Raw genomic sequence first — 26,105 nt, 5'->3', positions numbered from 1 at the left:
AGCTGGAGTCCGGCGCATGCGCACTGACAGCCTGGTCCAGCTGCTGGGCTGTGCGCAGGCGCGGTGCGGCGCCCGCGGGAACCCAGTGGTGGTTTGACGTTGGCCTCAGAAATGTGTGGATGACGGTGGCTGGGCTGACCCGCAGGATTGGTCCAGTGAGGAGAGTACGTCGTGAGGTAGGTGTGGTGTCGTGGCTCTCGAGACCTGAAGGACCTCGTCCCGACCCTCGCTGTCTGTGGCGCGGACGCCGAGCCTTTCCGCGGACTGCGGTGTGGTGCGGGGGGCTGGGGACGCGGCGGCCGGGCGGTGGAGTCGACTTTTCAGGAAGCCCTCAGCCCGCGCCGCAGACGCGCTCTCTCCTCCGAGGGTGTCAGGTGGGTGCCGGTCGTTCGGCTTTAGCTGAGGAGGAGGTTGGGACGGTGTTCCCCTTGGTGTGGGGCCGGGGCGGGTGGCGTGTGAGGAAGGTCTGTGGCCGTGGGGCTTCGCCCTGTCAGGTGGCGCGGGCCGCCCTCGTGTCCCCCGGGCCGGGTGGAAGGTGGAGAAAGGCCTGGGCCCGAAGGGGGGTGGGGTCTGCCCTCCCGGCCCCGGGAATAGCGAGCAGGACGGCGGCCTCGGGTCTGCGGTGGAGCAGAATGCGAGCTGGACCTGAAGGACCCTGAAGCTTTGGGTCCGGAGAAGTGGGAGCGGGTGGCTCTTTCCCGATGCCCCCGGGATAGGAAGGTAGATGGTCCCTCCCCACCACCGCTCTCTGTCCCCTTCCTGAAGAGGCCTGTGCAGATGAGTTTTCCACCTTTTGAAAGAAAAAAGGGAGCTAGAATATAGAAAAGTGGGATGTCAGAGTTCCAAAGGCCTTGAGTGTAAAGGGCCTAATTTGCAAAGGTGTTTTAATACTCCAGACGCATTCTCGGTTGTCTACATCAGTATTTTTGTCTTATAGTTCCTGCTTCCTGTATATTAACCTTAATTCACAGTACCAGCTTTGGACAGCCCAAAGAAAATAGGCTCTTCTTCAGAAACACCCATCTCCACTTTAAGGAGCCAGGTCAATACTGTCAAGTGGACTTTGACTTTCTTGAATAAGGCTGAATGACCAAGAGTCAGGAAATTAGACTCCTATGGTCTCCCCTTTTTTTTTCGCACAGCCAGTAAATTACCAAATCTTGGTTTTCTTGGAGGAAACCTATTCTTTCTTCATCTCTGCTTCTTCTGTTTTCAAGCACTAGCTTTCATTTGAACAGTTCCAGGAGCTTCTTTACTGTCATTAGCCTTCCTTCTCAACCACTTCCACTCCATCCTCTGCACTGCCCTCTGGTGCTTGTTGCTCTTGACCGAGTACAGCCTTTGTACCTTGACTCCCGCCTGCCTCCCTGCCCTCCCATCTCCCCCACCTTTGCGCAGGCTTTTCCCTCTGGAATGCCTGTTCTTTTGGAACAGGGAAAATCCTGTTCATCGTTCAAAATGAAGCAGATCTCCACTCTGCTATAGAATTAAACTCATTCCTCTGTACGACTCGTATACTTTTAATTTATGTCAAAGAAAAACCCAAACTGGACAGTAAAAGCAGATTTTATTCAGAACTATATAGTAGGGGAAAAGACCTCAGTGTAGGACCAGGCTCAATTCTGAATACAGCATGGACAAGTGAGAATTTAAAGCCAAGGAGCAGGGTAGGGGGGTCAGTGGATAGAAAATTACTAATAAGAAACCTCAAGGGTCTAGATGATTGTGCCTGAACCTACCTAACAGAATTCTTGCTGGTGAGAGGCCAGGGTTATTAGACATCACCCAGGGGATGATGGAAGATGAGGAACCTGATTAGCTATCAAGGGTGGTCAGATATGGAGGATGGGGGATCTTGCTAAATTGACTTAGCAGTGTTCTTGCTAAAACTAGATTTTACAAGGAAATGCCCAGATGAGCCTAGGAGAAGGTTCAGGAGCCTGAATAAAGTTTGGCCAAGCAAGAATCTTTGTCAGGTACTATGATTCTCTTATGGTTTCAAACTTTATCAGTTTACATATTTGTGTTCCCTACTATGTAGGCTTGCTGAGATTAGTAATTATATTATGCCTGGTAAAGGTGTTGAGTACAGGTTTGTTGTATGGAATTGATAGATTGGTGAGAGTTGGCTGGCAGCTTGATCACAAAATAAGAGATGCAGAAAAAGGCAAAAATAGTAAATTCAGGTTTATGCTTTTTTCTTCAAAGCCAGGGTGGTGGTTGTTCAGAACTGACCTCACTCTTAATATGATAAATTACTATCGTCCTGAATTGCAACTGATTTTTTTGCCCTATTTTTCCCCTTGAAATAAATCATAAAATATATGTTGGAAACTTACCACCAATATCACTAGGATGTACTATGCAATTCTTTCACTCACTTATTTTAAAGTTCATTATTACAGCTTAATGTGTAAGAACTCAATATGCTCTTTAGAGGCATATTTCCAATCTGTTTTCAGAATATGAACCAATGCATATTTGAAAGGTACATTTTAGAAAGAAGTGACTTGTGGTATTAATTTTCTTGGGCCCATTCATTTAGTAATATGACAGTTGAGGTGTTGACCATCTTAATTTTAAGTAGAATGAGTTCTTACTGTATCTGCCCTGCCTTTTACCCAGGAGTATACTTCCCAGCAAGGTGGTTATAGGAACTTAACTATCCTCCCAGCTGGTACCACTTGAGTTGTGCCTCTTCTCCTCCCTTCCCGTTCTTTCTGGTCCCTGCAGGCCCTATGGTTGCCTGGAGTTCCTTCTTCTCACCCTGCCTCAGTGCTGGACCTGCAGTTAAGTTAGAAGCGGGAAAGAAAGAGTAACCTTCCTACCCCTTTTTCCCCAACTTCATTTATAGCTGCTCTCCACCGCCACGTCATTTATAACCTCTGTTCTGGTTAGTCCAATATTGCTGGACTGTATACAGTTTTCAATACAGCCTGGCTTCAGCCTTTCTGAAGACATGTAGGAATTATGGGGAAGCTCTTGATGTGTAGCTGAATCTGCCTACATCCATGATTATCACCTGTGTGACACCTTCTTATCCTAAAGCTGTTTTTGTAGTAAAGGGTTAACTTGTTAAGCGTGGGATGTTCAAAACTTGCCCACATTCCAAAGAAAGACCTGGTTCCGGACCAACTCCTGTCTTATCCTCTAAGCTGCTGGAATACCTGCTTAATAAAATTGTCTTTTTAACTATGGGCCTCAGCCCCGCCAGCTAGGTTATGCTAACAGTGTGATGTGTGGTGAGGGCTATACTCTTTTTTTTTTTTTTTAATATAAATTTATTTACTTATTTTTGGCTGCTTTGGGTCTTTGTTGCTGGGCACGGGCTTTCTCTAGTTGCGGCGAGTGGGGGCTACTCTTCATTGTGGCATGTGGGCTTCTCATTGCGGTGGCTTCTCTTGTTGCGGAGCACGGGCTCTAGGGCACATGGGCTTCAGTAGTTGTGGCACGCAGGCTCAGTAGTTGTGGCTCGCAGACCCTAGAGCGCAGGCTCAGTAGTTGTGGCGCATGGGCTTAGTTGCTCTGCAGCATGTGGCAACTTCCCGGCCCTGGGCTCAAACCCATGTCCCCTGCATGGGCAGGTGGATTCTTAGCCACTGCGCCACCAGGGAAGCCCCCAGGGCTATACTCTTTTAGTTTGGCCTCTGAAGAGGCTGAAGACTAAGAAACTAATGTCAGCACATTGGTGCTCCATGCCTACCTGATTGACCCCCAATAAAAACCTTGAACACCAAGACTCAGGTGAGCTTCCTTGGTTGGCAATACTCTGCACATGCTGTCACACATCATTGCTGGATGCTTGCACCTGGTTTCTCTTGGTCTCTGCTCCATGTGCCTTTGCTTTGCTAACTTTGGTCTGTATCCTTTCCTGTTTAAGAATCTGTTACAAGGCACAAACAGCAACAAGACTTGAAGAATTGTGCATTCTTCCATTAGTAACAGCAGTTAATTCTAAGTGGGGGAAGTAGTAGAGTTTTATTAGGAGATAGTGTGTGCAGCTTTAAAAAAGAACCCTGCACTACTGTTACATGCTTTTCTTGCTTCCCTGTCTCTGCCCACTGTCACTACCCTAGAGTCTTAGTAAAGAGAAGAATTAAAATTGGGGAAAAGATTTCTTTAAAGATACAAATATAGGTATTGGGGGTAAGGTAGGTAGTAATCACATAACCATGTTTTACTGCTAACTGTACATGCCTTATAACAGATTCTTAAACACTCTGGGTTTCAGAACCTCTTTATACCCTTAAACTGTTGAAAACTGCAAAGAGCTTTTGTTTATGTGGGTTTTATCTTCTACATTAAAAAAAATTAACAACCTTATTCTGCTTGGATCTACAGTAATATACACTAATGTGAACGAATCCAGTAAAAAGAGTGGCTTGAAAAGTAACCAGCATGAATAACATGGTATCATCTACGGAAAAATCCACTCCAGCTTCAGAATACCTGGCTTAAAAAGAACTTTCATAATGGACCCATTTCATGGGATTGTTTTATCCTTCATTCTTGGGGTCTTAGACTGCTTACCTAGAGTTTTAAGATCTATGTGAACTAACTCTTCTTTTGGTAAGTTAATAATGAAATAAAATAGTATCCAAGCTAAATCAACTCTTGGATGTGTTTTATTATTTTTTGTTATGTTTTTGTGACACTTGTACATGGTGAAGAAGTAACTGAGCAAAAATTCTACATAGTATGTTCACAACTCATTTTGAATATTGTGTGTTTTTTATAAAAATTACCTGTCTTTATGTATAATTGTAGAATTTTGAGGTATGTTTATTAAAGTCCTTCCAGGGATATGTTGTACTATTAGATTGCAGGTTAAGGGGAAGCTATAGAATCCTTTTTACCAGTTTTACCTTTGATAGTTGTGCTTTTATATACAACATAATGTGAACAGCCAATGTAAATTTTTAAAATTTGTAGTTATATTTATCTCTGTGCTGTGCACATTTTATTTTTCTCACTTTCTCTCCTCAAATAAATTATGAGCTTTTTTTAACACCAGACGATGTCTTTATTTATGTGTGAATCCCCAGCATTTAAGGCAGTATTTGGTACACAAATATCAAGTGAACATTGAATGGTTATAACTTTCGCATTGTTAAAATACGAGGCTCATTTATTAGGCTTTCGAGGGGGTTGATTGTTTTAAACATCTTTATAATAATTTTAAACATATGACACCATGATGGAAGTAAGGAAACAGTGAAAATCTCTGTTGGAAATCTCTAGGAATTGCTTTCTTCTGAGAAAATTGTTTTGGAAGCTTAAGAAGCCAAGGAATTGACATCGGTTTCATCTGTGAGCCAGAGGTTGGTAGCATTCAGATTCTTCTTAGCAGAACTGCTTCTTGTACCTTTGATCTTTCCTCACACACTTTGGTGGTTCTTAGGGTTAGTGAGATTGATGATTATTCTGGGTCTAAGTACCCACTTTCAGCATATTAGGTCATTTACTTTGCTTTCATCCTAACAATACCAGGAGCAAAGTGGTCTTTGGGAAATCAGAAAAACACTAGATACTAGTGTTAGTTCAAGATTTGGTAACATTTGAGTATCTGGCTCACACTTTAGGCTATCTTTATTAGGTTTTTTTAAAGAAGCTAAGAAGGAAGATAAGACTGGTGACATGATTCAGCTGGAAATGACATTGATGGTGATTATAGAAAAGGAGCGAATAAGCTTATAATTTTTACTTTGTCATAAAAACTTTAGAGGAGGAGTTATTGAAATGGGTATGAGCAATACCTCATTGGAGAGTAAAGTAAGGAAGTTCATTTTCACGGACCTATAAGTGGGTGGCAGCCAAGGAGATCAGCATTTACTAAGTGTCTACTAGGCCACAAAGTAAACATGTATTAGTTAATCTTCTCAGCAACTACAAGTGAGATTTTGGAGAGGTTGTGAACAATGCCATGCTATCAGAGTCATTTTGAGGTTAAGGTAAAGCAGTTCAAGGTCTTTTTAAAAGTAAAAATCTGTTTGTGACTAGAAAGGGGTTCCAGAAGGCTTAGCTCTAGGGATCAGTAAAGAAAAGAGAAGATGGACAAAAGTGGTGAGGGATGAGGTCTTATGGCTCTTGCTATGTTTAAATAAACCTGGGCTTTGGCAGTTAGACTGTTAGCAATTTCTGTTAGTGATTAAAGAACTTGAGTGCTGAGTTGGTGGAAAACAGTGTTAAAAGTAACCAGAGGAGAAAATCTGCTTCTGAAGATACTGGGGATGTCAGAAGGTGGAATCTCAGATTTTCTAAGTCCCCTTAAGAGGACTTCATTCATTATACAGATCAGAAACTTAAACCCAGAGTTGTCACGCATTGCTTTTTCTGCTCACTTGCTCTCAGATGAATACAGTTCCCCTTAAGGTCAACTAACATGTTTGGAACAGGCAGCTGGATCACAGTGAATTGAAAGCTCTCATGAGAAGAACAGAATGAACACCCCCAACATGGGAAGATTTAGCTAAAGCTAAAATTGGAACTGGGTGCTGGGTACCTCCTACAGCCCATGTGGTAGTCTAGGTGAGGCAAGAGTCCCATGCAATGCCTGTGGCTGTGAGTGGCAGAACTGATAGAACAGAACCAGCAAAGTAAGGTCAGTCAAGTAGTCTCACCCCAAGTTCAAAGCAGAGTGACTGCTCCAGCATGAAGGATTACTGACCAACCTCCGTTCTCTGCTGAGTATCAGAAGGAACAGAATGATGACAACTAACACTGCCCATGTGATGTAATCAATCTAATAGTGATTTAAATCAAGTTTAACAATAAATCCTAAACAGGAGTGATCTGTGTGCCTTCAGGTTATGTGTTAATATGTGAGGGAAAATGGGTCACAAATGTCTCTTGAGGATGGCCCACTTGACTATATAAATTCTGGAGGAAAGGGAGAAACTCTGAGTTAGATATATGTGAGTTATCACTTGCTTTCTTTGATAAGGAGACAGTACATTCTTAAGATCATTCTCAAGAAGAGAATGATTTTGTGGCACACCTTTACACTCTCAGAGGTGTGTAGTATTTCCTCCACTGAAGTACAGCCAAGAGTAGCTCCCTTCCCTAGGGCGAAGTGGTCAGCCCTGGGGCTGAGGGAAGAAGGGAGTGTGTGGAGCAGGACATAGTTCACATACCCAAGTGGTCTGGGCCCCATTATTTGACCCAAAAATTCACCCACCTGGACTCTCAAATATTCTGTCTCTGGTACTAAATGCAATGTTACCATGTTGGCACCCCGCTAATTTAAGAGACCACATATTCAGTAAGTATCTCATCACATTATTGTCCTTTTCTAGGTCTCAGGTGAGAGTGAGGTCTGTGAAGAAAGCTTTATAAATTCAGGGTTGTACTCTAATTATGGCTGTATGCTAACATCACATGCTTATTTTTGAACCTGTCCTTGAAGAGCATGTCTTTTTAGATAGTGGACACCTAAACTTGAAGTCATAATAGTTCGTTTTGATGTTCTGAAATATAAAACAATTTTTATAAAAATTTTAAAAAATCATTTTGTTCCAAACAGGTTGTTAAAAAAGATAACTGGTCCAAAATAACTGGTGAATTCTACCAAACATTCAAAGAGGAAATTATATCGGTTCTTTTCAATCTCTTTGAGAAGATAGAAACAGAGGGAATACTTCCTAACTCATTCTATGAGACCAGCATTACCCTAATACCAAAACCAGACATTATAAGATATTACAAGAAAAGAACACCAAAGACCAGTATCTCTCATGAATACATATGCAAAAATCCTCAACCAAATATTAGCAAATTAAATCCAGTGATGTGTAGAAAGGATTAGACACCATGACCAAGTGGGGTTTATTCTAGGCATGCAAAGCTGGCTCAACATTTGAAAATTGAGTAATGTAATATATCAACAAGTTAAAGAAGAAAAGTCACAATCATATCAGTAGATGCAGAAAAAGCATTTGACAAAATCCAACATTTTCATCATGATAAAAAAAAAAAACTCTCAGCAAACTAGGAATAGAGGGGAACTACAACTTGATAAAGAACATCTACAGGGACTTCCCTGGTGGAGCAGTGGTTAAGAATCCGCCTGCCAATGCAGGGGACACAGGTTCGAGCCCTGGTCCAGGAAGATCCCACATTCCACAGAGCAACTAAGCCCGTGGGCCACAACTACTGAGCCCGTGGGCCACAACTACTGAAGCCCATGTGCCTAGAGCCTGTGCTCTGTAACAAGAGAAGCCACCACAGTGAGAAGCCCGTGCACCGCAACGAGGAGTAGCCCCCGCTCGCTGCAACTAAAGAAAGCCCATGTGCAGCAACGAAGACCCAACACAGCCAAAAATAAATAAATTTTTAAAAAAAGAACATCTACAAAAAAACCTACAGCTAACATCATACTTAATGGTGAGAAACTAGATGCTTTCCCACAAAGATCAGGAACGAAGCAAGAATGTCTCACCACTCCTATTCAACATCATACTGGAAGCTCTAGCTAATGTAATAAGAAAAAGGAAATGAAAAGTATACAGATTGAGAAGGAAGAAAGAAAACTGTCTTTGATGACCTGTCTATGTAGAAAATCCCAAAGAATCAACCAAAAACTCCTGGAACTAATAAGTGATTATGGAAAGGTTGCAGGACACAAGATTAACATACAAAAGTCAACTGCTTTCTTAACACTAGCAACGAACAAGTAGAATTTCAAATTTAAAACAATATGATTTACATTACACCCTAAAAATGAAATACTTGGTATGAACCTAACAACATCTGTGCAAGGTCTATGTGAGGAAAACTACAAAACTCTGATGACAGAAATCAAAGAAGGATTAAATGAAAGGAGATATTCCATGTTCATGGATAGAAAGCCTTAATGTTGTCAAGATGTCAATTCTTCCCAATTTCATCTATAGATTCAACACAATCTCAATCAAAAGTCCAGTAAGTTCTTTTGTGGATATCAACAAAATTATTCTAAAGTTTATATGGTGAGGCAAACTTAGAATAGCCAACACAGTATTGAAGGAGAAGAACCAAGTCAGAGGACTGACAGTACCCGACTTAACTGTACTGCTACAGTAATCAAGACAGTGTGGTATTGGCAAAAAGAATAGACAGATCAGTGGGCAGAATACAGAGCCCGGAAATAGACTCACACAAGTATAGTCAATTGATCTTTGACAAAGAAGCAAAGACAATGCAATGGAGGAAAAAAAGGTCTTCAGCAAAATGGAGGTGGAACAAACAGATAACCACATGTAAAAAAAAAAAAAAAATGTGATAAAGGATTTTTATCTTCCACAAAAATTAATTCAAATGTAATCATAGACCTATATGCTAAATGCAAAACTATAAAACTTATAGAAGATAACATAGGAAAAAGATCTAGATGACTTTGGGTTTGGTGATGACATTTTAGATACAACTTTAAAGACACGATCCATGAAAGAAGTAATTGGTAAGCTGGAATTCATTAAAATGAAAAACTTCCACTCTGCCAAAGATAGTGTCAAGAGAACAAGAAGACAAGCCACAGACTGGGAGAAAATATTTGCAAAAGGACTGTTATCCGAAAGATACAAACAGCACTTACAACTCAACAGTAAGAAAATGAACAACCCAGTTTAAAAATGGGTAAAAGGTCTGAACAAAAACCTCACCAGAGAAGATAGTCATCCCTCAGTATCCGCTGGAGATTGATTCCAGGACCCCCATGCATATGTGCTTGTTAGCAGTATAGAGTTAACTTCTTCCACCTGGTGGGGATTTCAGTATCTGCAAAAGAGCTCAAAGGACTTGGCTCAGAATATTATCTATAACCCTTGAGGAGGAACTAAAGGTCCTTGACTTTGTTTAATGACTAAACTATTATTATTTTGTCTTGCTTGACTGTTTTCCTTTCTTTCTGCATTTTCTCACTTCTCTGATTAAATTTACTGTTTGGAACCTGGGGAAGGCCTAGGAGGCTAAAGTTTTTCTACAGACAAGAGGCAGGCGGAGGACATGATGAGGGGGGGGTCTGTTCTGGGAAGGCCCCACAGGGTCCTGTTTGGTTACACTACCCACCTATTAGAATATTTTAAACCCTGACAACACCAAGTGCTGACAAAGATATGAAGCAACAAGAACTCTCATTCATTGCAGTGGGAATGCAAAATGATACAGCCACTTTGGAAGACAGTCTGTCACTTTCTTACAAAACTAACATACTCTTACCACAAGATCCAGTAATCACGCTCCTTGGTATTTACCCAAATAACATAAGTTGAAAATTTACGTCCATTTACGTCCATAAACGCACAGATGTTTATAGTAGCTTTATTCACAATTGCCAAAACTTGGAAGCAACCAAGATAACCTTTGTAGGTGAATGGATAAACTGTGATTCATCCGGACAGTCGAGTATCATTCAGTGCTTAAAAAGATACAAGCAATCAAGCCATGAAAGACGTGAAAGAAGCAAATATGAAAAGGCTGTATGATTCCAACTATATAACCTTCTGGAAAAGGCAAAACTATGGAGGCAGCAAAAAGATAAGCAGCTGCTGGGGTAGGGAGAGATGAATAGGTAGAGCACAGAGGATTTTTAGGGCAGTGAACCTATTCTGTATGACACTATAATAATGGATACATATCATCATACATTTGCCAAAACTCATGGAATGTATAACACCAAGAGTAAACCCTGTGTAAACTGTGGACTTCGGGCGATAGTGATGTGTAGGTTCATCGATTGCAACAAATGTACCACACTGGATGTTGATAGCCAGAGAGACTGGGGGTGGGGGGAGGTATATGTGAACTCTCTGTACTTTCTGCTAAATTTTGCTATGAACCTAAAACTGCTCTTTAAAAAGTCTATCTTAAAATAAGTAAACAAACAATAACCATGTTTAAACGAGAAAAAAAAAAGGTTGCCTAGGAAAAGGGGAGGAAATGAGTGTGCGTGTGGATAAGTGATGAAAATAATAAATTAAGGAGAGGGATCTTGCACTGGGCCTATGACAATAATGTCATGAAATGAAAAGTATGTTTAATTCAATGCTCACCTTCAATCCAAGAGAAAGAAAATGAGATAATGTATGTGTACATGCTCTGTAATCACAAATATATCAGATTTAGCACTGGGTTATTGATTATATTTTGTCCCAGTATACACTGATTTTCACTCGTTCACATTTTAAACATAACTTCATATGACTAAGAAATAATCTCCTAAAATAAGGTGAAAGATAGAAAATGAATTCAATTTTTCTACACCACATCCCCACAGAGGGAATTTGTTTTATACTTCTTCACAGCTTAGCATTTCCTTTTTTTTTTTTTTAAGAATTCCTTTTATTTTAATTATTTATTTATTTATTCATTTATTTTTGGCTGTGTTGGGTCTTCGTTTCTATGCAAGGGCTTTCTCTAGTTGCGGCAAGCAGGGGCCACTCTTCATCGCGGTGCGCGGGTTTCTCAGTATCGCGGCCTCTTGTTGCGGAGCACAAGCTCCAGACGCGCAGGCTCAGTAGTTGTGGCTCACGGGCCCAGTTGCTCCGCGGCATGTGGGATCTTCCCAGACCAGGGCTCGAACCCGTGTCCCGTCTATTGGCAGGCAGATTCTCAACCACTGCTCCACAGGGGAAGCCCTAGCGTTTCTTTTTTAACACTAAAATACCTAGTATGCTCTGCATGAATGCACTGGACTTGAAGTCTGGGGATGTTCCTTTCCTGCCTTTATTTCCTCACACTTGCTGCCGACTGGCGGCGTTAGGGTGCAATGACTACTATTTACTCTGCCCTTCCACCTATCACAACTGTGAGGGGCAGCGGAGCACAGTCGTCGGACTCAGATTCGACTCCTATTTTTTGATTTCCAGTAATTGACCTTCCAAAGACTGCTGGAGGAAAAGACTCGAAGTCTCTTCTGCGATTTTCCTGGGCAACGGACTTCATCGTAAAAACCAACAAACAAAAACCCGAGGCGCAGATCCTAATGGTTTGCAAGTTTCCGGAAGGAAGGATGATTCTAACTGAAGATTGTCTAACTTTCTGACCCTTTAGGAAACGTCCAGGTTTTACGAAACGCATCCCCGTGGACTTCCCAGACTAGAGGACTCGCCTCACAGAAAGCTCAGTACCAGGGGTTCAGGGGACCAAGGGGACGACCTCGGATACAACCGCGACCACGCATGGTGTTTGGAGCCGAAGGCTCGCCCATTCCTCCATTGCGCCAATAGGCGGCGCAATAGGGCGGTGGGAGACTGTGCATGCGCAGTTGGCGGACATTGCCGCAAACAACGCTGGCAGCTACCTCGGGTCTCTCGCGACAGCATGAAGGCAGGTGAGGACGCCAGAGGAGCGCACAGCGAGAAGCCGAAGAAGCTAGGTCTCTGCGTCCTCTGTGGACTGCCCGCAGCAGGAAAGTCGACCTTCGCGCGTGCCCTCAGCCACAGTCTACGGCAGGAGAGGAGCTGGGCCGTGGGCGTCGTCGCCTATGATGACGTCATGCCAGACGCGTTCCTAGAGGAGGCGAGCGCTCGCCCGTTGGTCAGTACGGAGGGGGCGGGGCCTAGACTGCTGTCGCGGAGGGAAATCTACAAACTCCACGATTCTTGTACTGGGTAATACCTGGTGTGGGAGGTGGGTCCCTGATAGAGGAGAGACTGGAGTTCGAGGAAAGGGGAGCTGGTTTAACACAATGAGTTGACTAGAAATAGAAAACGATGCAAACAGCCACCAGCATAAGGTTAGGGTCTGAAGTCAGCGTGCAAGGTGGAAGTCCCCCATAATCAAGTATCCTCCTGAAAATCCTTTGGGAAGGTTGTTCTGAAAAGAAGGACAGAATCTCTCAAAAATTCCAACACAGCCAATTTAACATTCAGCCAGGCGAATCCAGGTATTGTGGGGCTTTAAGTTATGCGGTTTGGGGAAACCCTTTTAAAGAAAAAGGATACAAAATTATAAGTGACAGGGTACTTATTAGGGCCCCTCCTGTGACAATAGATTCTGTGCAAATGAAGGACTTGGCCTCTGAAGCTGGATCTTCATTCAACTGAGGGTAAACCTGCTTCTGCCAGAGTAGGAAAAGATGGCTGTTTCTTAGTTGACCACCAGATGAAGTAATAGGCTTGTATTTAGGGGTCAACTTGGGTTCCCAGTACATACTTCTCTTTAAGCCCTGAGATCACCCTCAGCGCTGTGAGATGCATCCCCCTGAGAAGCATGTGAAAACTGAGACTTCCGCGGGGAAGAGTAGAGTCACGTCACCCATCTCATGCTCACTCTAGAGAAAATACTTTTTGATTAACATATTCTGAAAAATTTAAAGTTATTTTTGTCATTTAGTGCCGAATGTAGATGAATTCACATAAATAAAATGCAAATATGGTGTGATTCCACTCTAAGTATATATGCAAAAATACAGTACATTTGGCACATGGAAGAATTTTGAACTTCTCCACAAAAGCTATATACTTCCCCATTCTTGGTTAACTGTGAGGTAAATACAGTATCAGGCCCCTGGTAACACCGGATTTACTTAAGTAATAGTATTTTTACCACTATGGAGAAAGCTGGAAGTTGTTGATAGGGATTGTGGTATCTGCTGGGGTTTTCCCTCACTTTTCTTATTATATTTTTTCCACTCTCCCCCTACAGACCAAGGCCATGGGGCTCATCCAGTCACCACGAGTAGGATATCTCACCTTTTAGGAAGTGATCGTGTTTCTGTTTCCTTTTGAGCGGGTTTTGCTGATGTATTTGTTTTATGTGCCATAATCTCAGTGACGGGGTAGAGCATGGACAGACAGGAGAGGGATCCTGATCTGCTGTCCTTGTGTTTTCCCTCCAGCCTTGACCTCATAACTATGTCAGTGTTCACCAGAGCCTTTGAGCAGCGCAAGACTGCTTATATTTTCAAGCTATTTATTCTCTTCTCCTCAATCTGCTTCCTCTATCTTTCCCTATCCCATTCCAATCCTGTTGTTAGCCTGAGGTCTTTTCATCTGGACCCAGGGACCTTTCAGCTGATCCTCTTTCTATCTACAACTTTTCTTATTTCAAGGGCAAATGAGCATTGCTATATCTTAGCCAAACTATTTTATTTTGGCAGGATATTGTTTTTTTTTAATTTTTGGCTGCGTTGGGTCTTCGTTGCTGCACGCGGGCTTTCTCTAGTTGCCGCGAGAGGGGGCTACTCTTTGTTGCGGTGCGGGAGCTTCTTATTGCGGTGGCTTCTCTTGTTGCGGAGCACAGACTCGAGGCGCGTGGGCTTCAGTAGTTGTGGCTCACGGGCCCTAGAGCGCAGGCTCAGTAGTTATGGTGCACAGGCTTAGTTGCTCCACAACATGTGGGATCTTCCTGGACTAGGGATCGAACACGTGTCCCTTGCATTGGCGGGCAGATTCTTAACCACTGTGCCACCAGGGAAGTCCCAGGGTATTGATTTTGGTTCCTCCTTTCTCCTGGATGGTAACAGCTTTTCATTCTTTCATTTATTCACTTATTCATTCAGTCATTTCATATACATTTCTGGAGCATCTATTAGGTGTCTGACCCTCTGCTGAAGCCTGGGTATACAGTAGACTATTGATCTAGCAGGGACATAGAGATACCTAAACAATGTAAACCCTGTTAGAGTGGAGACCCAATATACACAGAACAGGGCGTCATGATAGGCAAGGGATGATCTGAGCTGCCTTCCGCATGGCTGAGTCTGAGAAGAGTTCACAGAGAACTAACATCACTGAGTAGTTTTTCAGGCAGAGGAACAGCGTATATGAAGACATGAGGATGAGAAAGCAAGTTGTGTCTAGAGAACTCCAGATGGTTCAGAAATTATCATATGGAGCAGGGGGTTGTTGAGGCACGACCACCCTACTGGCCAAAGCCTAATATAAATTGCAATTCTATGGTATTTTGCAGCCATCCCAGTGGAAATCGCTTCGCCAGGAACTGTTGAAGTACCTTGAATACTTCTTTCTGGCTGTCATTAACGGGTGTCAGATGTCTGCCCCACCCAGCAGGACTGAAGCCATGTGGGAGGATTTTCTAACCTGCTTGAAGGATCAAGATCTGATATCTTCTTCAGCACTTGAGGCCCAGTCTCACTATCTCTTAACGAAGACTGCTGTTTCTAGACCTCTGCTTTTGATTTTAGATGACAACTTTTATTATCAAAGTATGAGATATCAAGTCTATCAGCTGGCTCGGAAATGTAATTAACACATTTTTTTCTTACACTCAGAGACATTTATTCGCATATCAAAATCACTACTGTCTTTAGTGAGAGCTTGATTGGATTAGGAGATTTATATGGATTTACTTAATTTTCAAAGCTACATGTTCAGTATTGCAAATGGTCTTTCCTGCTGCAGGTGGGGTAACGTGTCTAACGTGTCTACGAATATTTCACATTTTGGAAAAATAGTACCCTAGTAATTTTGTGGTTTTTGAATGGTTTTCAGATTCATTAGGCTTCTGCCAGCTCTTTTTAGAGTGTTCTCTCGAGACCTGTCTACAGAGGAATGGCCAGAGACCACTTCCAGTGCCTGCCGAGACCATCCACCTGATGGGAAGCAAGATAGAAAAGCCCAACCCTGAGAAAAATGCTTGGGAACACAACAGCCTCACAATTCAGAGCCCAGCATGTGCTTCAGAGGCCAGGTAGCCTACTCAGAGGTGTCCTTCACTAGCTGCTTTGCTGAGCCAGGCCCTGTGCTGAATGCTTTCCCTGTATCCACCTGGTTACTCGTCACACAAGCCTTGGAGAGGGACGTTATTTCCCCTTTCTTTAGAAGAGGAAACTGAGTGAGGAAGTTTAGTTTGCCCAGAGTCACTGAGATGGTTACAGCTGAGACGTGAACCCCGGTGTGTCTGCGAATGGGTACTCTTGTTAAAATTATACTGTTTCCCAGCGGTCAGGGCAGGGAGTTCAGAGTAGGGCACATCTCTGGTACTCTTGCTGAAGTAGCGCAGTCTAAACACATTGCCCAGTAGTTTTCTTATAGAGAGAAAAGGAGTGCAACTGGTACTAAATCCTAATTTGCCTTAACCCTCACTCCAGTTACACTGCTTGTGTAGATGTGAGGCTTGTGGCTGTGGTGGCTAATGCATTTCATTCCTAAAATAGGTCTTGAGAATTCTAGAGTTCTGGAGAGTTCTAGTTCAGCACCTTTCTGATAGAAGTTTCACTGATGATAGAAATGTTCTCTATCTGCCCTGCCCAGTATGGTAGCTGCTAGCCACATGCGACTGACCATTGAGCACTTGAAGTATAGCCAGTGCAACTTACTACCTGAATTTTTTTTTTTTAATAAATTTTATTTATTTATTTATTATTATTATTAACTTTTGGCTGTGTTGGGTCTTCGTTTCTGCGCGAGGGCTTCCCCTAGCCGCGGCAAGTGGGGGCCACTCTTCATCGCGGTGCGCGGGCCTCTCACTATCGCGGCCTCTCTTGTTGTGGAGCACAGGCTCCAGATGCGCAGGCTCAGTAATTGTGGCTCACGGGCATAGTCGCTCCGTGGCATGTGGGATCCTCCCAGACCAGGGCTCGAACCCGTGTCCCCTGCATTGGCAGGCAGATTCTCAACCACTGCGCCACCAGGAAAGCCCCTACCTGAATTTTAAATGTTATTTTAATCACTTTAAACTTAACTGGCTGCACGCGGCCCGCGGCTGCTGCATGGGACAGCGCAGTTCGAGAGGGATATTGCCCACAGTTCCTTAGTTCCTGCCTGACTGTTGTCCAGAGGGGATCAGCAGTTTTTAAAAGGCTAATTTTTTAAACTCATTCCTCAAAATGTTTTGTTCCCAGGATACAGTTTCCATGGATTTCGTAATACTCTAACATTCTAAGAAAAAAAGAAAAAAATTCGATTTAAGTAACTGTTGTTTATAGGGTTAATGAAATAAGCTATGGCTGAGATTTCTAATTTTAACTTCTCATAATATCTTGAAACGTTGAGAAGGCAAGCATGTAGCCAGTTGATGGCTCCTCTTTCTGGAATACTGAAAATGTTTTCCTTCACAAGTGAATGGCTGGTTGAGGCGTTGAGATGCCCCATTCTGCCCCGTGAGAGCAGCCTAAGGTTAGCATCTCTGCTCTGGGGGCCAGTTCTTGCTAGAAGCAAGGAGGAGTGTGAGCTTTGCCAGTGTCAGTACCAACCCTGAACATAATCTGCAGTTTTGTCTTGGGTCTTAAGAATATGGTCCAAAATAGTCATAGCATGGCTATGACTGAAGTCTGAAGTCTGGTGGCCCTGTATTGGAACTTGAAAGATGATGTGACAAATATACCTTTCCCAGGCTTCTGTGAAATACTACTACTACTACTACTACTACTACTACTACTACTACTACTACTACTACTACTACACTACTATCACCACTACTGCTATTACCACTACTATTACTGTTACCACTACCACTACTATTACCACTACTAATGCTACTACTAGTACTACTATTAGCAGCAACAGCTATTGAGCAGATACTGTGTCCTGGGCAAGTTCTGAACACTTTATATGTATAATCTGATTCAGTCCTCACAACAACCCTTTGAGGGCAGATACAATTATCCCCCTCTCATGATGGGACAGCTGAGGCCCAGGTAAGTAAAGTAACATATCCAGATAGTAAATAGCAGAGCCAAGATTTGGACCCATTGCAGGCTCACTCATTCCAGAACCTGGGCTCTTTTCTTCGTGAGAAAGATCACGTTGAGGTGAAGGTTTAATTCAGTGACTTCACTGGCTTACGTTTTTTCAGTGCTACTCCTTGTATCTGAGCAAAGTTTAAACTCCTTACCATAACTTGCACACTCTAACCCTGATTTTTTTTTTTTTAACGTTCTATTCTTTTGGGGTTTTTTTTTTGGCTGTGTTGGGTATTTGTTTCTGTACGAGGGCTTTCTCTAGTTGCGGCGAGCGGGGGCCGCTCTTCATCGCGGTGCACGGGCCTCTCACTGTCGCGGCCTCTCTTGTTGCAGAGCACAGGCTCCAGACGCGCAGGCTCAGTAACTGTGGCTCACGGGCCCAGTTGCTCCGCGGCATGTGGGATCTTCCCAGACCAGGGCTCGAACCCGTGTCCCCTGCATTGGCAGGCAGATTCTCAACCACTGTGCCTCCAGGGAAGCCCTAACGTTCTATTCTTTTACTAAAAATATGTCCATTCAAGGAAGATGTTTTTCTAGTTTGGTGACTCATAGGGGGAAAAGTTTAGGTCAGCAAAAACAGAGAGAGTGGAACGCTGGGGGGAAAAGAATCTTGTTTTTTAAGATGAGACTATTCTGGAAAACTTAAATTAGAGCTTTACTTTGACATGTAACTCTCTCATGATTGCATTAAAAGTTTTCACTTTGTATAATTAAAAATCTCATCAGACGAAAATCTGCCTGTCGTGCACATGATGTTTGAGTGACAGACTTCATAATTTATATTCTCAGAGACATGACATTCAGTACTTTTCTTTTCCTTTTTTGGAATTTTAAATCTGATCCCTAAATTTCTTTGTTTTTAATTTTTATTGGAGTATAGTTGCTTTACAATGTTGTGTTAGTTTCAGGTGACAGCAAAGTGAGTCAGTTATACCTATACCTATATCCACTCTTTTTTAGATTCTTTTCCGACATGGGCTATTACAGAGTATTGAGTAGAGTTCCCTGTGCTCTGCAGTAGGTCCTTGTTAGTTACCTATTTTATATATGGTAATGTGTACATGTCAATTCCAACCTCCCAATTTATCCTCCCCGCCCCCCAGCTCTAATCCTGATTAACTCCCCAGCCTCATAGCCCACGACTCTCCCCTTGCTCCTTTTCAACCAAACTGGCCTTTTCTGTCCCATGAACACGAGAAGCTTGTTCTTTTCTTGGGGCCATAGTGCTTGCCGTCCCCTCTACCCTTCCCACGTACGTAAGCTTCACTGGCTTCCCTGACCATCCTACCCAGCGTGAAGGGTGTTAAATAGGCTAGCCAATCACTCTCTTATGATCACTTTGTTCATTATCTTCACTCACTTATCCACTTGTCACTGTCTGAAACTATTATTTTTTGCTTATTTATTTATTCTCTGTCTCTCTCCATTATGTTATCAGGCTTAGAGAGGGTAGGGATCTTGCTACAACCCCAGCTTAGCACATAGTTTCACATACATAGTTGTACAACATTTTTCATATATGAAGATGCTCAATAAATATTTGTTAAATGAATAAATGAATTCTACTGCAACCCTCGATGACCTCTTGTCCTGTGGGGAACTTTGCAAATTCACATCCAGTAAATGAGCAGAAGCCAGAAAATAAAGACTAAGCCTCCTTCTTTAGGGAATATAAAGTTCTAGGAGCCTAAAGTTCAGCAGTTAATGAGGGAAAAGAGAGAATGTCTTTTAAAACCTTATTGATATGAGTCTTAGGAAATTAATATTTTTTACATGAGGGGATTTGGGGGCTTATCATTTGTTTTGAGCTTATACATTTTAATTTTGCAAGTAGAAGGTAGCTCCCAAATCACTTTGCTTTTCCCCTTTTGTTCAGGAGTTTGGATATACCACTTTCATTCCTCTAGAATTCAGCTTAGTACCCATAAACACAAGTTCTTTAAAAACAGGTGTTTAATATAAGGATTTATTTTATCCCACCTTGTCTTATAGACTGAAATTGACTGATTTACTGCTTACGGCTTTGGAAAATCCAATAAAATACGTGGAGGAGAATGTGGAACAAAAGGTAAGTCTTCCAGTTTAGATTTAGTATAAATGAGAAGGAACTTTTTGTAGGAAGATCTTTTTGACCTGAGTGTAAAATATGAGTAACATGTGAAAGACACTTTGTCCCTGCCTTGGCATCTTACCAGCATTCAGCTCCTGACACCTGGATGCAGTGGTACTCTGGAGGGAGCTCGCACTGCCTGGTCAAAGACGACTGTTAAATTTTCAGAAACGTTGGAGCCTGTTGACATTATGTTGGTAGCTCGAAGTGGGCGTGGATGGGAATATTTACACCGTAGAAATAGACAAAATACTATGGATAGGCTTGTTTTTTTCTCTTTGAGAGCCCGTTCCTAGACATTTAACCAGCATACTGCCCATGTGGAACCCAGTTTACAACTGGATGTATTTCGTTTAGACCCTCTCCTAGGGAAGAATAACTGGAACAGAAAAGTCACGTTTTCTTTGTCTCTTCACCTATGCATCCCCTACACTTTAGTTACTTCTTTTGTAAAACTAGATAACTGTTCCAATAACAATGTCTATTACCTAGGAAACAGACAGAATTATTTGTTCAACTAACATTCTTCATCAAGCTGATCAGACCCTCCGAAGAATTGTCTCTCAGACAATGAAGGAAGCGAAAGGTGTGTTGAGTAGTTAAGATTCTATTTAGTTGAGACTATTCTTTCCTGCTACTCTTGTTCCCTGGACGTGGGTAGTTTATTTGCTTTCATTCATAAAGTTTACATCATGTTTTCAGTTTAAATATGCAACTTGGTTATATTAAGCTAAAACTTCTACCTCTGGAACCAGGCATTCATCCATCCAGTAGGTTTTTGTTGAGTGGCTACTCTGTACTAGGCTTTATTTTGGATACTGGGGAGTTGTGAGGGAGCAGAACATCATAGTGAGGAGACAGACAAAAAATAAATAAATATATGAATATATGCCGGTGCTCTGAAGAAAAGTAAAGTAGGGTAAGGCAAGTGTAGTGATGGGAGGATTTATTTTTAAGAGGGTAATCAGGAAGGCTTCTCAGAGGAAATGGCATTGAAGCAAAGATGTGAATGAAAGGAAACAGCAAGCCATGCTGATGCTTGCAGGATCATTTCAGGCAGTGGACACATCAAGTGCAAAAGTCCACAGGTAAAGTTGGTATGTTCTAGAACAGAAAAGAAGCCATTGAGTCTGGGGTGAAGTAAGGGATGGGGAGAGGTAGTCAGGGGCCAGGTGTAAAATCAGCATGGAGTTCGAACAGGCTTAGTGCATTGTCAGTCTGAACTTAGATGAAATATGTGATAATTATAGTTTTATAAAATAATTCCTTCAGGTTTTAAATATTGAACTCTTTGCTATATTTAAAATTTGATTTAAAAAATAACAGCAGCTTAACAATTCTTGAACTCCTTTTATATGCTAAGTGCCTTATAAATACTGTTTCTAGTCTTTAGAATCCTATCAGGTAAGTGTAATTTTACAAATGGGGAAATGGAAGGTCTGAGAGGGTAAGTAACTTGTCCAAGGCTGAACTTAACACCTGCTAAATATTGTACCTGCGCAACCTGATACTGAGCTAAGTCTGATTCTAGTTTATGCTTTCTGTTATGTTCCCCTACATCACCAACATTTATTATTAATACCTTTACAAAAACTTAGACCATTGGAAAAAGAAACAATATACTAACCATATTGTTTTCCAGACTTTTTTGAACCATGATGCGTAAGCAGGTTTTAATACTGTAACCTAGTGTGTAGCCCAGTACAGACACACTCCTGCATAGAAACAAGTTTCACAAAACCCTCACATGTTTAATGAACTGTGTTCTATTTGATTCCATCTTAGAAAAACACTGGTTGCAACTTGCAACCCATTTATGCGTTGTAATGCAAAGTTTGAAAAAGAGAGCTGGAACAAAAATGGCATCAGATCAGAATGAAAACAAAAAGGTGTTGTAGGAGTTCTTTCAACTATTTGCCTGTCCGTAAAATGAAGGGAAGGGGGAATAGGGTTATGCCCAAATTACTCTTGACTCTTTTCCTACCCATTAATTTTTTGTGTGTGTGAAGGAGGTGGTACTAGCTTCCAAAACTGTGCTTAAATAAAATTTAAAAATTCAGTTCTCCTTCCATCAAGGAAGTGAAGGGACAACCCACAGAATGGGAGAAAATATTTGCAAATCACATCTCATAAGGGACTTATATCCGAAATACATAAAGGACTCTCACAACTCAACAATAAAGACAAATAACCCAATTTTTTAAATGGGCAAAGAATCTGAATAGAAATTTCTTCAGGGAAGATATACAAATGACCAGTAACCACATGAAAACATCACTAGTCATCAGGGAAATGCTAATCAAAACCACAATGAGATACCACTGCACACCCACTAGGACAGCTAGAATCCAAAAGTCCAAGTGTTTGTTAGGATGTGGAGAACTCAGAACCCACATACACCACTGGTGGGAATGTAAAGTGGTGCAGCTGCTTTGGAAAACAGCCTAGCGGTTCCTCAGACAATTGAATGTAATTACCACGGGACCTAGAAATGAAAACATATGTTCCTATAAAAATTTGTACACAAGTGCTTATAGCAGCATTATTCCTAATAGCCAAAAGGTAGAAGCAACCCAAATGTCCCATCAGCTGACAAACAAAATGTGGTCTATCCATACAATGGATTATTCAGCCATAAAAAGGAATGAAGTACTACAACATGGATGAACCTTAAAAACATTATGCAAAGTGCAAGAAGCCAGTCACAAAAGGCCACACGTTATGAGTCCAGTCATGTGAAATGTCCACAATGGGGAAATCTAGAGACCCCAAGTAGATTAACGGTTGCTTAGGGACTGAGGGCAGAGACAGGGGGAATGGAGTTAAGAGGGTGATAGCTAAAGAGTACAGATGATAAAAATGTTCAAAGATTGACTGTGGTGATAGTTGCTTATATCTGTGAATATACTAAAACCACTAAATTGTAGTTTAAATGGGTAAACTGTATGTTATGTGATTTATATCTCTGTAAAGCTGTTCAAAAAAAAAATCAGTTCTCAGTCACACTACCCACATGGCTAGTGGCTGCTGGACTGAATAGGGCAGATATAGAATATTTCCATCATTGTAGAAAATTATATTGGACAACTGTTCTAGGTATTGTCTATCAGAGCTTCAAAGCCAAATTGTCATTTTCTAGCTCTGCTTTTTTGCCTTACTACCTGTTAATTCAGTAAGAATTCAGTCAACTTATTTTGTCAACACAAAGTCCCTTTCAGGTTTATCTTTTCTGCTTGTGCATGTCATAGCAAGTTATTTAAATGATCTGCCTGTATCACATTAATGTGACCTTTGTCTATATATTACACCAACTCAATTATGATTTATAGAAGAATCTGAATGGTTTGTCTGAAGTAATCAAATTAATTTCCTGCTGTCATCAGTCCAGCTTGATTTAATTTACACAAATAATTTGAGAATATCTTTATTTTAGGTGAACAGGTGTTTCCGTACAACTTGAAACTTCTAGCCGAAGAACTTAACAAGCTCAAAGCAGAGTTTTTGGAAGACCTAAGACAAGGAAACAAAAAATACCTGTGCTTTCAACAAACCATGGGCTTATCAGATGTTATTTCTTTTTTTCATTATGAGAAAGATAACATTGTACGGAAGTATTTTTCAAAGCAGCATTAAAACTTGATTTCCAATCAAACCCATTTTGGTTACGATTCTGCAAACTAATTTAAACAAGTCTGTATTACTGGATGTTTTCTAGGCCAATGATGTGAATTGCCAAAGGGGGGGAAAAAAAAAATCAGTCCATTCTAAAAGATCCATTTGTCATAACAGAAACTACTTCAGTCAGTCACTTGTCAGATGTGACATGGATAATTAAGCATCAGAGGAAGACTTCCTCATTTATGTACCAGAACAGTTGTGGGGGGGGCAGGGGTCACACCTTAAATAAAGAGAAGAAATTAGGAAGGAGACAAGATGCTCATCACGGAACTGTTTTTGCTTTTAACTCATGCAACATCTTCTCATGGGTAAGGCACTCTACAAATCCAAACCAAGGTAGCCATAAAATCTTCAAAAATAAAAAAAAAAAAAAATGAACATTTTACACACTGGAAAATTATTTAAAAAACTAATTGGATCCTAGTTTTCAAAAAAGAAAAATCGAGATCATTAGAAAGTGTTATTTTTTATTCATATATTACAAAAGCAAAGCTTCATTCACAATATGAACTACATACTAGATAGAGTTATTTCAGCATTAAACTGCTTTCTGGAATCCCTAAACAATAGTGTGTTTTGCAACCATACTCAAGTTTTATGTTTTACATACAAAATATGTTCTTGACATCAAAGTACATATTAACAAAACCAAGTTCTAGAAACCATATACCCTCTAAGACTACTTAATGCAAAGTCCTTAGCAGGGAATTTTTTAAAAAATAATATATCCATTTGATAAATATTTTTGTAGAACTTAAATGAAGTTTATCTCTGAACATTTTTTTAGTAATATTCCCTTTGTCAAACAGTTCTGCAGATGAATGGCAAACACTTATTTCTAAAATGAAATAGCACTGGAAAATATCCAGTGAAATTTTTTCAAAGTAAAAGTCTAGCCTTTACTTGAATTTCAAGAAGTTGTAGCTACATACTATATTCATAAAATCTGAAATAAAGTTACTCCTTGTTAATCTCTTCACAGTTTCTTAAAAAAATATTAGTGGAGATAAAGTATCTACCAACTTTAAAAATCTAAACTTATGTTCACTGAACAAAAATAAATTTAGTTTCAGAACATTGCCTGTTAACAGCAAAGTATTATAAATAGTGCATGTTAAACTTTTCTGAACTCATTTCTATAAAATATTTGATTAAAAATAAAATGGGAGAAACATATTCAATACTTAATAGAAGATACTAACATCTTTCCAATACAGAATTTAACTCACAAAAAACTTAAATAAAATCCTAAATATTTTTAAAAATACAATACTAAAAAAGTGTCTAAGGTAGATTTGCTTCAAAAACTTTAGTGCATTTAGAATTAACTACAGCTTTCAAGCATCGGTACCTTTGGAATACAACTGTGCTCTTTAAGTCCTAGGAATTGTAAAATTATACATTCTAGTTTGCAATTGTGAAAAAAAATCTGTTTGAACTAAAATGTACTTTCAAAACATCTCTCCTTAGTTGTCAGAAAAAAATGTATTTGTCGGGCTTCCCTGGTGGCGCAGTGGTTGAGAATCTGCCTGCCAATGCAGGGGACGCGGGTTCGAGCCCTGGTCTGGGAAGATCCCACATGCCGCGGAGCAACTCGGCCCGTGAGCCACAACTACTGAGCCTGCGCGTCTGGAGCCTGTGCTCGGCAACGAGAGGCCGCGATAGTGAGAGGCCCGCGCTCCGCGATCAAGAGTGGCCCCCGCTTGCCACAACTAGAGAAAGCCCTTGCACAGAAACGAAGACCCAACACAGCCATACATACATAAATAAAAAGAACGTAAGCAGACAAGAATATCATTAAAAAAAAAATTTTTTTTTAAAAATGTATTTGTCACTATTTGGCCCAGAATATACAGTTAATAAAGTGATTTTTTTTTTTTTTTTTAATGAGGATCTTGAATCAGATGCGTATGTTTTTGATTGATTGATTGATTGATTGATTTTGGCTGTGTTGGGTCTTCGTTTCTGTGCGAGGGCTTTCTCCAGTTGTGGCAAGCGGGGGCCACTCTTCATCGCGATGCGCGGGCCTCTCACCGCCGCGGCCTCTCTCGCCGCGGAGCACAGGCTCCAGACGCGCAGGCTCAGCAGTTGTGGCTCACGGGCCCAGCCGCTCCGCGGCATGTGGGATCTTCCCAGGCCAGGGCTCGAACCCGTGTCCCCTGCATTAGCAGGCAGACTCTCAACCACTGCGCCACCAGGGAAGCCCAATAAAGTGATTTTAACATGAGACTTCTTCCTTTTTGTTCAATGAAAACTTTCATTTTCTATTTTGTGGTATTGCTTTTATATGAAGAATAAAATAGAAGAAAAAAATAACCACAAAAGCTTCCAAATGACAGCAACTTGTTTCTGACAATATATACATACGAGGGCCAAGTTACACATTTGGAAATGGCTGCACTAAAACTGATCTGAGCAGCGAGCGCTCCAAGCAACAGAGCAGAACAGGCTGCGGACTTTAGATTCACAAGCCTCAGATTGACAAGATTTGTTTGCAGAAACTCCTTGATGCAGCTTTTTCAACAATGCGATGGAGATTAGATTGGATATTAAACCACAGAACTCATTTTAATGGCTTTCTAGCATTTGGAAGGGAGGGCAGAAGATGCATTAACTTGGCACTTGGGGGTTTTTGTGGACTTACACCATCAACATTACCCTTTTACTATTAAGTGTAGAAGTCCTTCTTAGTTA

At 41.3% G+C, this 26,105-nt stretch overlaps 1 protein-coding gene across 2 annotated transcripts; it reads left to right on the top strand.

Annotated features, from left to right (window-relative positions):
• The first annotated feature begins 1 nt into the window (after window position 1).
• Window positions 2-25,223, top strand: PSTK (phosphoseryl-tRNA kinase). 2 transcript variants are annotated; one of them, XM_007173250.3, is made up of 7 exons: window positions 2-176; window positions 12,028-12,513; window positions 14,890-15,181; window positions 15,432-15,630; window positions 19,616-19,691; window positions 20,226-20,319; window positions 23,167-25,223. In XM_007173250.3, exons 1-7 carry the CDS (start codon window positions 120-122, stop codon window positions 23,364-23,366), a joined length of 1,404 nt encoding a protein of 467 aa, XP_007173312.1. In that variant the 5' UTR covers window positions 2-119; the 3' UTR covers window positions 23,367-25,223. The 2 variants fall into 2 exon arrangements, with proteins under 2 accessions (XP_007173312.1, XP_007173313.1); XM_007173251.3 differs by lacking the exon at window positions 20,226-20,319 and having other exon boundaries at window positions 23,167-23,389.
• The last annotated feature ends 882 nt before the right edge of the window (window positions 25,224-26,105 follow it).

The sequence above is a fragment of the Balaenoptera acutorostrata genome, chromosome 16 (assembly GCF_949987535.1).
Source record: "Balaenoptera acutorostrata chromosome 16, mBalAcu1.1, whole genome shotgun sequence".
In the NCBI taxonomy this organism is placed as follows: Eukaryota; Metazoa; Chordata; class Mammalia; order Artiodactyla; family Balaenopteridae; genus Balaenoptera; species Balaenoptera acutorostrata.
This window is presented reverse-complemented; position numbering and strand designations above follow the sequence as displayed.

Coding starts and splice junctions, on each gene's coding strand:
- PSTK (XM_007173250.3), top strand. CDS start 120: ATGACGGTGGCTGGGCTGACCCGCAGGATTGGTCCAGTGAGGAGAGTA. Junction 177..12,027: donor TGAGGAGAGTACGTCGTGAG/GTAGGTGTGGTG, acceptor CTGACCCTTTAG/GAAACGTCCAGGTTTTACGA. Junction 19,692..20,225: donor AGGAGAATGTGGAACAAAAG/GTAAGTCTTCCA, acceptor TCTATTACCTAG/GAAACAGACAGAATTATTTG.